The sequence below is a fragment of the Musa acuminata genome, chromosome BXJ2-4 (genome assembly GCF_036884655.1).
Source record: "Musa acuminata AAA Group cultivar baxijiao chromosome BXJ2-4, Cavendish_Baxijiao_AAA, whole genome shotgun sequence".
NCBI lineage: Eukaryota > Viridiplantae > Streptophyta > Magnoliopsida > Zingiberales > Musaceae > Musa > Musa acuminata.
In genome coordinates, this window is record NC_088341.1 from 10,863,602 (window position 1) to 10,877,944 (window position 14,343).

The window sequence follows — 14,343 nt, forward strand, 5'->3', positions numbered from 1 at the left end:
TACCCTACCCATAGAGCCCTTGCCACTATCTTCATCGCCTCGATGGAGGAACTCCTCCGCAAAAAGTTAGGTGACGAATGCATGATGGAGGCAAAGGAGGTCGAGAGCGAGGCTAAGAGGAGTGAGGTGGGGCACAACAAGATGGAGATGGCCATCGAAGGCAAGCACACGAAAGTGATAGGTGACGACGAGAGGCACAGACCAAGGATAACATTATTTTAAAAAAATAAAAAATACTATATGATAATAAAAAAAAAGATATTCAATGTGAAAAAGTAAAAACTTAGAATGTTTTAATGAATTTGCCCTAATATATATCGTTTGACTGTTAATTAAAACTCACTAACATTAGCAATCTTTAGCTAAAACCAACGCTGATCACCACAGTTAGAAACGATTAATTTATGTGTTTTTGATGGTTTTAATGTAAGGAACAGTGGTCTTAATATTTCGAGGGATATATGATATCTTAAAAAAGTAAGAGCAGACATGCTATTTCTGGGAAAAAAAAGGGACCGACGATCTTAAATTTTCCTGGGCTGCTTTCATGTTTCTATTCTAGAAATCATATTTCTTAAGTTTCTTTCAATCTTCAGAAAAATAATTACACTAATTGTCATACATGGAAATCAATAATGACAAAGCCTAAAAAAAATCATGGTTCATATTTAATAATCTTTACCTCAGGCTTTCCTTTGATTAAGGAAATGATAAGTCAACTTTGTTTTGTCTGCATTTATACAAGCAGCCAGATGATAGCAGAGTGCCTCGCAAACACACTTGAAACCACAGAATAAGGTATCAAAGTAAATACAAGTAGTCAGCACTCAGCACTACCTGTTTGAAATCAGTCGGTCCTAAGAATGTGGCTGAACACAATGTAAAATCACGACTCTGTTATGTCTAATTAGCTTAATAAATAGTTACAAGGATAATGCAGAATCTAACCCAAGTATCCACTGCCAGATCTTTGGACTCCCGAGGCAAACATCTATACAATCATCAATCTCATTTTATGTCAAATGACCTTAGAGTGAAAAGGAATGAATGCACGTGAATGATAATTATCAAAGAGAGCGGTAGGTATATAAATAATAGCACACAAAGAACTATCGGCTAGGTCACATAAAATACTAGAATATAGTAAGCATGAAATATCACATTTTGCTGAACTTACTTTCTAGCCTTCATAACTCCGGGGAATGCAGCAAGACCTAAAAATATCATGGCAGAAAATTTTAGGTGTTTTCATGCTCTTCTTTAAGTTGGAGGACTGCAACTGGCCTTCGATGTTGGTTTCTGAAGTTTGAAGATGCAAGGGAAGCTTGATCAGAAACTGCATTGCTGGAAGCAGTGCCGACAGACACAGTGTTATGGCTGCTATTTCTAGCAGCTGGGATATCATGGTTATGTTTTCCCTCGTATGATGTTATTACAGCTTTGGGATCTGTCGGAGACCTCTCAATATGCTTCCTGACATTGCATCCCGCATACGTGCATTTATAATAGCTCCTGCATTGAATTAAGAAGGATTAAGCTGTCCGAATCCATAGCAGAATAGTCAATCTGAAAATGAACGTCCGATATTATGATGTAGAGAGCCTGTAACCTCCCATGCATATTAGCTATGGAAGAAGAATTATACCAAAGCAAATATAGCCACAAGCAACCTAACAATATCCTTTTGTCACCTTAGCATCCTATGGTACCTATCATTTCGATATTCAATGTGACGCCACTTCGAAGTGCTTGTCCAGACTCGACCAACAAGCATGGAGACATGTTTGACAGGATGATTAAATCAGTAACATCTTCCAAGTCTCTCTCCTTAAGATACATTTGTGAAAAACTTGTCAGGCTCTAGTAAGATGGCAGAAAACTTACATGACCTTCCAAAATATCCAATTAACATAGTACTTTCTGCAAGCACTTATATGCTAGATTCAAAGATAATTTAAAATAATACCAAAATATGCATGTGAAGCATATTATTGTACCAAAAGCAGGTTATAAAATTGTACAGAAAAGATGCTACCTTGGATTAGGATTTCCTTTCACCACTTTTTGCCCATATTTGCGCCATCTATAGCCATCATCCAAAAGATCAACCTCGCTTGTTGTCTGCACAATGATCCTGGGCTCATTCAGTGTCCTATGAGAAGATGCTGCCATGTTCCTGCAGATCAGCCAAAGTTGATCTCGTGAACTCAAGAATGATGATAATTATAAACAATTTTGGTATGCATATAACAATACCTCCTTTTGGGATCACGCTCATCATCGTCATCTCCTTCATCTGTCCTAATTTCAGCCCCTTCTTCACCATCACTTGACCCAGATAATTGTTCAGGTGTCCCATGATCAGATTCTTGATCTCTTCTGGAAATCGGAGCAGCAGTTATGTCGTTCCGTTTGCTGAAATGTCCATGATGAGGCAGAGAGCCTGGTTTAGGATTGTCAAGGCTCTCGTTCATTTCATTCAATCCACTTGGAAAACTATTGGCTTCCTTGGCGCGTTTATTTGGTGTCGGACGTTGATGATTATGTTGGCCCTTATAGATTATCTCAGTTACTTGACCATCTACTGAACATTCTACCTTTTTCTTAACTGGACATTTTGGATGGGTGCATTTGTAATAGCTCCTGGGATATTCACTTCCTTTCACAACCTTCTGACCATACTTGCGCCAATTGTAGCCATCATGAGCATTGTTGTTGACGATAGCAGTATTAGATTCCAACCTCCGATCAGATTGGGATCCGTCCGCAGATTCTTCTGCAGCATAAGTTGGTTTGATAGTAGGAGTCTCCAGAATTGGTTGTTGTGATGAGGAGGAGGTTGTTGCTGCTAAGAAAGATGATGGAAATTCAGCTTCACTCTGCATTCTAAATTGAGACTCTGCAGCTTGGGCTGTGACTTGAGCAAGGGCTTCTTGGTGAGACATTGCAAAATTCCCCTATAGGGATCAGTGAAAAACAACTGAGACTTCAACAAAAATTCTTTAAAGACAAGAGCATTACTTTATTCATAAACTAATAATACAAAGTGTGTTCAAATATGTCTCAACCTTGGGAAACAAGTAATAGTAAGTATTAGTGATAAAAGTATCATAATTGAAGAACACATCAAAGAGAAGCAAAGTATAAGATGCACTCATCATTTTCCATTATCACTTAGGACATGCTTTACTAATGATAGACTGCTTTATAGTCAAACCTGGAAGTTTTAGTCATTGTCAACAATGATCTCCAGATTACTGATCTCCATATTGACCAATAGAGTTGTAACTTTTGGTACAAAAACCGAGTCTTTCTAACAATTGAAATGATAGTACATGGCCTATTAAACAAGGAGGTACATAAGAGAGTGGAATGAGAGGTGGATAAAACAAGTTTACACATTTTCCTCAAGGTTTTCGATAACTCTACCGAAAGTTGGCTGAAGGATCATTTTATGCCTACACAGCTAGATTTTTTCTGACATCTCAGAACTTAACATTCCTAATGAAGTATTATTTTTATAACAGAACGTAGATGGCTGAGTGTGCCAGAACCCTCTTCACAAAAATTGGTCATAGGTTGCTGATTATGGTAACATACGCTGTCATCTGCGCACAAAATCATATTCATTTTGAGCTAAACTTCTACTGCCTCTCCATACTCAATTCACAGTAGATAGGAATTTTCTTTCCGTCGACATGCCTCACAACATCAACATCAGCATGATACTGCACAAGACCCCTACTAGCTATCTTAAACAGAAGTATATGGAAAAGCATGTGTAACATCCCCAGATTAGTCCACATAGAAAGTTTGAGGAGGACTTAAATTGGTCTATAAAAATTGGATGAGTGTACTACAATTAACAAAATTAATGGGTCAGTGATTCAGTCTAGACAAAGTTAATAGGTTAATTATTTCAATAGACTCGGCCATGTCGGCCATGACATTATCATAGTGTGCTACCTGACCTGGAAATAGACCCGTGCTGGTACCATGCTAACACTATATGGTGAAGTCCAAACTTTTCAGAACTCGAAACCATGAATGTATTTCTCAAAAAAAATATGACCTTCGAAATCCACTAACAACTTCCAATAAAAGGTGCAACATACATCACATCTGCTTTCTCTCATGATAATTTTTTTGCTTATTAAATGCTTAGTTTTTTGTCCTTTCCACATTGATCTCCTTATAGCACTCCATTGATGATAGAATCATAGACTATGAGGAACATAAGTAAAATCAAGTATTTAGTCAAATAGTTTAATTACGTTGATACAACGACCACCTTTTGCTCAAATGATACACCTTAATAAAGGGTTATGAAACATCACATAATTTTAAGGTTCCCTTCACAACATTAGCAACTCTAAACTTCCTTCTCATCGTTGCTATCACCAGCAGGTAGAATGTCCAAAACACATTAATTTGTCAACACAAAGATTATAAAGAGGCTTATCTATGACACAATATTCTGACCATGGAAACAATCAGATTTTATTATTTTGAATGGATATCAACTTGGATAATTCAGTCATTAATTTCCTCTATTAATCACCTCATCAATGTTTTGCTACATAGATTTTGTAAATATTACTCTAATGATCCATGCCAGCCAGCTGTTCTGACATTTGTTTGAAGCTACTCAGTGTGTTACACAATGATCAGCAGTCACCAACCACATGTAGAGTAATGAAAAGTTTATATCATCTTCCAATCATCAGTAAATGTAGGATTTCAACTTATGACTTCATTAGATCAGATAATATCAATGTATGTTTCGATAAGCCTTACTTCTTGTTGTTGCCTTGATATCGTTGATCGAGGAGTCGTCACAGCTTGATTCTGTCCCAAAGATGCAAGCTTGTCCTGATGGCCCACGTGGCAATCAGGAGTGGTGGTTGGAGTAGGGAAGATCTGGTAGATGCAATCCCGAGGTGCTGCTTGTTCGCCCAAGATGGATTCCGCATCGGACCAAGGTAGTCTGAGCTTCCTCGGGGTTCTGGAGATGAGCGAAGGCATGCCTTGACTTCACCGTGAACCTTGCACAAGCAATCAACGTCGGAGGAATTCCTGACCCGACTCCTCTGATGGTAAAGTTAGTTTTCGAAGAGAGTGGGAGCAGTAACGTTTCTTGTGTGTCGATCCCCTCTTCAGGCCTTGGGGATTGGCTTTTATAGCTAAGTAACGGTGAAGGGAGGCCGACGATTGATGTGGATAGGCTCGTACGTCCTTCGGAGGCTCATTTATGGAGATGGCTGGTGGATACAATTTTATGTGGCACACCATCAGCAAAGGACGGTTGCAGGGGTGCTGTTTGTTAGGGTTGGCACCTACATAGGATAAACGAATGATGATTGCCTATGCTAGGTTACTAAAAAAGGGGGAAATAGGTTTCGCCGCTAGTGATTAATGCTCCCTGCGGTCGGCCTGTGCGGCCTTTCCCGAAACTGTGGTTGGCTAGGGGTGGAAGGTCATTTCCTTGCCGCTCTATTTCCCCCTTTTCCGGTTGCCTGGCATAGGCAATCGTTATCCACTTATCCCGAGTAGACGCCAATCCTGACAAACGACACCCCTACAATCGTCCTTTGCTAACAACACGCCACATGAAAATGTACCCACCAGTCGTCTGTATAAATTAGCCCTTGAAGGATGTATAGGACCATCCACATCAATCGTCGGTCTCCCTTTACCGGCTACTTAGGTATAAAAGCCGATCCCCAAGGCCTGAAAATGGGATCGACACTCGAGAAACCCTTTTGCTCCCACTTTTTTTAGAAACTAACTTTACCATCAGAGGGGTCGAGTTGGGAACTCGCCCAACGTTGATCGCTTGTGCAAGGTTCCCGGCGAAGCCAAGGCACGCCTCAGCTCATCTCCAGAACCCCAAGGAAGCCCATACCACTTCAATCCGACGTAGAATCTACCCCGAGGGAACAAGCAACACCTCGGGATTGCATTAGTTGGACCTTCCCCCACTCTAACCACCTCTCGTGACTACCACGTAGGCCATCAGGATGAGCTTGTGCCTTCGGGATAGAATCAAGCTCTGATGATTACTCCGTCAACAGCATCAAGGCAGCAACAATTTTTAATTTGCTAAAATAAATTTATCTGAAGGAAACTTAATTTGCGGTAAACATGCATCCAAAACTATCCATCCCTTTTCGATAGGAAGCCGGCTAGACCATTTGTCTAGTAAAATCCCATTCACTGTTAACTCAAAAACACATCAAGATGGGGGTAGCATCCATTATAACATTACGAACCAAGACAGCACCCTGCTTTGCATCCTTCTCTAGTGCCAAATTGCCAGTATTCTTTCCTAAGCAGTGGGCCGAATCGACCAGTACAATTTATACCCTCATACAAGCAACTTGGTTGTATTAATAGCTCGACGTCCGTTCTGAATCTTCAGTTTAGCTTTAATCTAAAATTCAATTTATGTATCGCATAGATTTCAAACTTACTTGTAAAACCCCTAATTAAGATATTTTAGATGTTGCAAAATTTTGAATTTATCACTATTTAACACATGGGCAGAATTATAAACAACAACAACAACAACAACAACTTGGGTGCCGAATTCATAACGTGTTACTAAGTACTATCTGACATGCTTTAGGCATCCACACTTAATTTTATCTATAAATAATGACGGCAAAAAAAATATCAAGATTGGATTTTCAAAGAAATACATACCAGGCCAGAAGAAAGGAAGGCAGGAGAATCAAGCAAGCCGGCAGGGCTCAACCCGAGCGGTACAGTGAACATCTGCGGCTGGCTAATCGCCAGTCCCGGTGGCCGACTCTGCCCCAACCGAACCAATCCACCACCACTCTCCGCTTCCCTGCCACCGGAGCGCTTCTCCGCCTCCTTCCCCTGCTCCCCCGAGGAGGCTACCGTCCTCTTCGCCGCCGCCACCGGAGAATTAATCGCGCCAACGAGCAGCTGGGTGAAGGAGCAACAGTCCGACTCGGACTCCTCGGCAAAGAAGCTCGACACCAGCGTCAGTGGACCGGGGCTCACCTCCGACGCGCCCCCGGCGCCGCCGTGGAAGAGGCTCTCGAAGGAGGAACGGGGAGGGAGGGTTATGGTGGGCCGCGGCAGCGTCCCCGGCCCTGGAACCGCCGCCTTCCCTCCTCGGACTACACCTCCTCCTCCTCCTCCTGCTCCGCCACCGCCGCCGCCGCCCCCGTTCTCCGCCATCAGATTCATACCAAACTGCTCTCGACTCTTGCAGTTAAATATGGAGCTACAAATGGGAAAAATAAGGCCTCCCTCCGAGGTAATGATCAGATGGGAGTAAAGAGAGACTCGTTGACTTGTCGGCCAATTAGTTGGTATGTGCAATTACCGCATTACCCATGTTTCTCCTCATTTACTTTGCATGGAGCAGAGGGACAGATCCATAGCAAGGCAGCTCTGTAAAACCAGAGGCCGTTGGAGGGTATTCCGGGGACGACACGGAATGTTAGTTGGCGGCGGGTGAGAGCGGAGGCGCTTCTTTGGTGCCCGCTGCTACAGTAGGGCCACATGAGTCTGTGCAGTCACACGCGCACCAAGAGAGAGAAGCACGAGCGCCTGGGTTCTTCACGATGAATGCTCAGCATCATTGATCGGAAAGGACAAACATCTATTTTGCAGTAAAATTAAAAAGAGAGATAAAGTGAGCAGACTCTTTCGTCGTTTCTGGATGGTTGCTCACGATCTGTCAAAATCTGTCAGGTTCTCGATTTGGCATTGGTACTTCTGCAGCGTTGCTCACCAGACGGACTCTGCTGCTGTACAAGCAGTATGAACAGATAAAACACGTTTATCACGATTGTGATGTGATAAATCGCATCGTATTACCGTGCCAAACGATGGCTGCTTATTTTACCTATAATTTTCCATCTCTAAAATGAGCCTTCTGTCCCAAATTCGTAGAAAAACACAATCGGATTACAAATAAACAAAGCTTTGGACATGCTAAAGAACCCACTCGGCCAGCAAGCAGCGAGGAGTGTGAACCACCAAAGGCTACTACTATGCAAGTAAGAACGGTCTTTTTTTGACAAGATAATTGTGGCCTGAAGTTTTGTACTATGTTGTCGGAGGTTCTTTTTGTAGCTAATTCGGTTTCCTTTATAAAATAAAACATTGAAAAGCAAGTTGACTAACTACTCGTACCTGTTGCAAACGCCGGATCAAGTTTCGGAAAGTATCATCTGGAAGCCTATCCTCTTGTAGGAATCTGCAACCAGCAAATAGTAGATGGAGGAAAGCTACTTGGAACCAATGTCCTTTAGTGCATAGATTTGCTTTCCGCCTCCTGCGAACGCGACAGTCACCACAAGATTAGATGACAACAGTGCAAGAATAGAGTAAAAACAAGAAATTACAAAGGGACAGAAAAAAAAAAAAAAGAGCTTTTGATTTGTGCCAATAATAACATAAAATATGTAATATACTATATGTAATACGAAAAAAAAAATTATGCTAAGATTGAAATTAAATAATATTAGATTGATTTTTACAATGCGTACCTTTTGATATCATATGAAAAAGGATTACTATATGATTTGGGCACTGTCTTTAGATTCAAAATCGCTATCAATATGCAAAAAAAACTAGACTCTCATTCTCCACTCTTTCTATCGATCACTTAAATTGATGATTCAAGAAAGTTGAGAGAGAAACTATAATATCTCAACTGTGTCTCTTTAGCCCCTAGAGGTTCTATCTATTTATAGACGAGAGCAGAGAATCTATGATAAATTATTAGGAGAGTTTCTATCATCAAGAACATTCCCTAAGGAATCCTAGAACTTCTTTTCTATTGGCCAATAATAAGAATCCAATCATATTCATAATATATCTTACCTAATTAAATAGAACCACATAATCTAACATTCTCTCACTTGACCCATTAATTAATAAAATATAAAAAGACTTAAAATCAAAATTAAATAAATAAAATTTATTTTAAAATAATTTTATCCAATTAGATTCTGAATTAAAAAAAAAACTATTTATACGCACACAAATTTTTAAAAATAAATTAATAAGTCTAATAAATATAATAATACTAATTAAGTTTGACTAACAATACGAGTCATAACGATTGCATGTCATTAATGTCACACTTCTTTCTATGCACCATAACACTATTAACATTTTCTAATGCAGTCCAAAATGATTTATAATTTGTCTTGTCAAGACAATCATGTTATCGTATTCAACCATAATATGTATGTAAATAATTATGAACATGATAACAAAAATAAATAAATAAATAACTTTAAGTATGTAAGTAAGAATGTCAATTATAGTATCCACTCAAACATACATCACCATATCATTTTATGGGTTGCTCACAAACCCAATCATAAGAACATATTCTTTCAAAATACTTTAGGTTGTAAGTCCTGAGTGAATGGATCAGCAATCAATATAGTGGAACTCAAGTAATTAATTGACATTGGATGTTTCTAAACTTCTCTTCTCTAACCATTAAGTACTTTATACCATAATGCATGGAGATATAATAGTATTTGTCATTGTTAGAGAAAAAAACTAATACGAAGTCACAAAATATCTTCAGCGACTTGACAATTGAGTCTGACCACATTGGGTCCTAAGATAAAATTTTACAGTCATAAAGTTTGATCAATAGCCTCAAAGCATACCACAAAATAAACTTCTATTATTAATAATATAATAATAAATTACCTCTCTAATTGATATAGATATTAGTCATAAGGTAAATTTCTTATTATCGAGGTTTTTTATAGAATCAACATATGAAAAATACCATCATTTCAAGCGAATATAATTTTATACATGTGAGCATATAATCATTCGTCCCTTCCAGATATTTTATTATTTTCTTTGTAGTCCTTTAGTATTTTTACTTCTAGATAACTCTACTATATACCTAATATTTTAATAATAAAACTTATTTGTTCCGACACAAGCTTGACTATAGACTTCCAACTACACATATACAAAGAATAGTTTCTTTATCTAATTCTCTTCAAATCATTTTAAAGCATTTACTTTTGACTAAAATTTTATTTTTATAGTTTATTGAACAAAACAGTATATTAAATCCTTTTAAGTCTCGGTCAATATATCCTTTCTGAGATAGTATTAACAATCATTAAGATATATCTCTAAATATCTCAATGCTAATAAGATGTCTCATTCATATTAATTATCTTAAAACTCTTGATGACAAATTTTTTGATTTAGGATAATAAATCAATAAGCAAAATATTATCTATATATAAGACCAATAAACTTGCTCCTACTAATCTTTAGATATAAATATTAATCAATAATATTTTTTCTTAAATCTGAAAAAAAAAGTAATGATATCAAGAATATTTATATATTATTATCTTAAAGCTTGTTTAAGATCATAAATGGATTCCTGAATTTGCATACCAAATTTTATATTTATTTTATTTTCTCTATGAATCGTTTAAGGTAACTCATATAAAGCTAGATCCTTAATCAAAAACTTGTTTTCATATCATTATGATATAACTCAAACTCTTAACGAGTTCATTTAAAAACTAAATGTCTCTTTATAGTTGATACATTTTTTATGAGTACAACTTTTAACCACAAGTCTCACCATTATATCATTCAACATTGTCCTTTGAATCATATTTATATAATAGACTCTTTTATAATTATTGAATAATTTGATAAATTTATCAGACATCATTCTAGTTATTGATTGTAACTCTTATTTTATTATATCATATTATTTATTAGAATCGCTATCTCTCATGACTTATGAAAATAACGAGGAATTCATTCTGAATTTTATATCATAATATAATTCTTATAGATATACCATATAATAACCATAAATGATAGGATTCCTTTCCCTTTAAATATTCCCAAGACTATCATTTGTGGTTATTCTACAAGACAACTAATATCGATATCAATATAATGTGAGAGTTTAATAATGTTATTTTGTTATTCATCTTTATCAAATCATTTAATGATTTGAGTAACAACAATCTCTCGAATAATGAATAATAAAGGAGTATCAACTTGTATCTCCTTTATATCAAAATTAAATTTCAAGATTTTCACTCCTGTTGATTTAATATTTTATAGGAATCTCACATTACCATATTTAACTATCATCATACTATTATTAGGGCAATAAGATATGTACCCCTTTGAACTTTTCTGAATAAATAATAAAATATTTAAAAATAATTATTAAATCTAATTTTCTTTTATGTGAGTTGAAGATCCTTATCTCTATATGACAATTCTAAAAATATAAATATCTTAAGTTAAGTTTCCTATCATTCCATAACTCAAAAGAAGTCATGTAATTTATTTATTAGGAACTCTATTTAAGATATACAAGTTGTCCTTAAAGCTTCTTCTCACATTGTTTTGAGTACAAAAGAATAATACATCATACTCCTAATCATATCTATAAGAGTATAATTTTACCTTTCAACAATCATATTCTACTGTAATACATTTGGTAAATCATATTAAACACATATACCTTATTTTTTCAAGAATCAATTAAAATTATAATTGGGTTAATCATAAATATCATAAAATTTATTATCTTAACCTTTCTATCTAACTATTTTTCAACCTCATTTATGTATAATTTAAGAGTGTCAACGACATGAGACTTTATATGAATTAGATATATATATAATAATATCTCAATAGATTATCTATATGGTAATAAAATGCTTCTCTTTAATGAGACGAAAACATAAAATGACCTATTTTTATAAAGTCTCATGTTGTTGACACTCTTAAATTAATATTTAATTATGAAACTATATTTAATTATAGGATCATTGTAAACTTAAGATTCATATTAATTTTGTATAGACTATTATACAGAATTCAAATATTAACTTTTATTGAATCACATTAAGTTTTCAACCACACTAAAGGAGAAACAATATTCTAATAATTCTAGGTAAAGAACCCAAATTCTTGGAATTATAAGAACATAACATGAATCCTCAAGATTCATCAAATAAATCATCTTTAGATGTAAGCGATAAATATAAACTACTATCGCTTTCACTTTAAGATGAATATTTCATTCTCTTTTGGTTTTACCTTTTTTTTTATATATCCATTTTTATAATTAAAATAAATTTTTATTATTGATAACGTATGTTGAAGCATCAAATTAATCCACTAAGTATTAGAAAAATAATTTTTATAATATTTAATTTAAATTATATAAAGGTTTTACTTATAATTTTTAATTTTAAATCAAATCTTATAGTTCTTTTTCACAAAATAACACTTTATTGTGAAGATATTCTTTTATGAGTTTATATAATAATTATAAACTTAAGTGACTTATACTTCATCCTTATTTTATTGTTACCCACTTCTTGAATAATACTCAAAATATTATAAGTTTTATGTTTACATTATTCAAAATATTATGAGTTTTATGTTTACAATTTTGTCAATTAAATTAAGGATATAATTTTGAATTTCTTAAATACTATCATTTGTAGTCAGTTCTTTCACTAAAGTGTTAGCTAATGACTTATTAGAAAATTTAAATTAATCTTTAAATATTCTCATGCGCTAGTTGTAAACTGTAAAGTCTAAGTATTATAAAATTGAGTCTTTCAGATCTTTCCTTGTCGGTCTCCTCAATTATTTATTTCATAGAACTTTTAATAATTAAGTCTGTGTTCCCATCAATTAATCCGATCAAGGTCTCACTCATTTAATACAATTTGCATATGTTCAAGCTATTTATTTAAAAAAATATAGGGATATTTACAAAGATAAAATGAATGAAGTACAATTATAATAATATAACATTAATGCTTTGAATTTTTTTTAATGAATGTGAAACTATTGATATCATCAATATTTTACCTTTAATATTGATATATCTAGTGTTCACACACATAATCATTTATGGAGGATTGATATCATCCTTGTGGAATAGTGTTGTTACCTTTAGGTATACAACGCTAAATTATAAGGATATCCAAAACAGTATCATCATGTCCCATCACATAATTATTTGAAATAGATTCTCGTTTTGGATTATCTAAATCTCCTAATTATGTGTGTCATTATGAATATTATTTTATTTAATATTATTTAGAACTAATTCCATAATATATTTTATAGATTATTGGTTCAGGTAATTTTGGTGGCCATAAGACTAATAAAAAAAATATATAATCTAAAATATTTTATAAATAATAAGACTTTTATTATAATTCATATCCCAAAAGCTTATCATCCCAAGCCACTTTGCTGGCTACAAGCTAGATAAAACTTAGGGAGATGAGTTACAAATAATATTCATCAAATTTTTTCAATTTAGTTTATGCTAAGCAATTCAATAATAGAATAATAACCATAATAATTATTGAACACTAATTAATAAAAAAAAACTCATATAATAATTATAATCATAATAACATATAAATTACGCCTTCATGTGGAAGATAAATATTATTTCATAATTTTAACTATATACATATGAATACCAAAAATATATATACGAACATTAATTGGATTTTATTTACCACATGCAAAATGTAATCAATAAGTCATATGAGAAAACTATAAAAGAAAATCATAATTTATATTTTTTTTAAAAAATTAAATTCAATCAAATAATCAAAATATAATCATGATCAAATTCAATCACAATTATAGTAAATCATATTTACCAATTTTATAATTTAGGATATAAATTAGAAATTCTCGATTTCATAAAAATCGTAATTTTATTGATAGGATATAAGGTATAATTATGACATTTCGGAAGAACTATCAAAATATTAAAAGATATTAATAAAACATATAAGGGCAAAGATATAATTTGACCAAAAGGAAACCCTGGGATAAAACTATAATTTTGCAAAAAATCAACATTGCTACCGTCACCTTTTGAATCTCAGATTTTGATGATGAAACAAATTGATAGTGTTTATGATTTAATGTGTGTTTAAGTGACGTAGGAAGCTTCGATCAAGGAGAGATAATTAAAACAGGAAGAATCATGTTGGGCTGGAGAAAAACATTTCAAAAGATTGGACGTCGAGCTGGAGGATCGATCAACGTATCGATAGAAAGCTTCGGGCCATGAGTTCGGGCATCGAGCCAAGAAGAGCGAAAATTACGCTAAAAAAATCGGAATTGCAAAAGTCAATTGGTCGATTGGGCAATAAGCCGTAAGAGAGGACGATGCGCCGAAGAATCGGACGAAGCATCGATGAACCAATGACATGCCAGACAACATGATTCAAGCTTTATAATAATTGTCTAGATCGAAGTAGGTTTTATTTGTGCAGGATTAAC

General features: G+C 34.6%; 1 protein-coding gene across 2 annotated transcripts; it reads right to left on the bottom strand.

The window, feature by feature from the left end:
• Positions 1-870: 870 nt before the first annotated feature.
• LOC135609991 (probable WRKY transcription factor 4) lies at positions 871-7,367 on the bottom strand. 2 transcript variants are annotated; one of them, XR_010486001.1, is made up of 5 exons: positions 6,706-7,367; positions 2,257-2,957; positions 2,036-2,176; positions 1,178-1,512; positions 871-991 (listed from the first exon to the last, which is right to left on the bottom strand). XR_010486001.1 is itself a non-coding variant. In XM_065103874.1 (4 exons), the coding sequence occupies exons 1-4, from the start codon at positions 7,219-7,221 to the stop codon at positions 1,239-1,241; spliced, it is 1,632 nt and encodes a 543-aa protein (XP_064959946.1). In that variant the 5' UTR covers positions 7,222-7,366; the 3' UTR covers positions 1,035-1,238. The 2 variants fall into 2 exon arrangements, 1 of the variants encoding a protein (XP_064959946.1); XM_065103874.1 differs by lacking the exon at positions 871-991 and having other exon boundaries at positions 1,035-1,512; positions 6,706-7,366.
• Between the last annotated feature and the right edge of the window lie 6,976 nt (positions 7,368-14,343).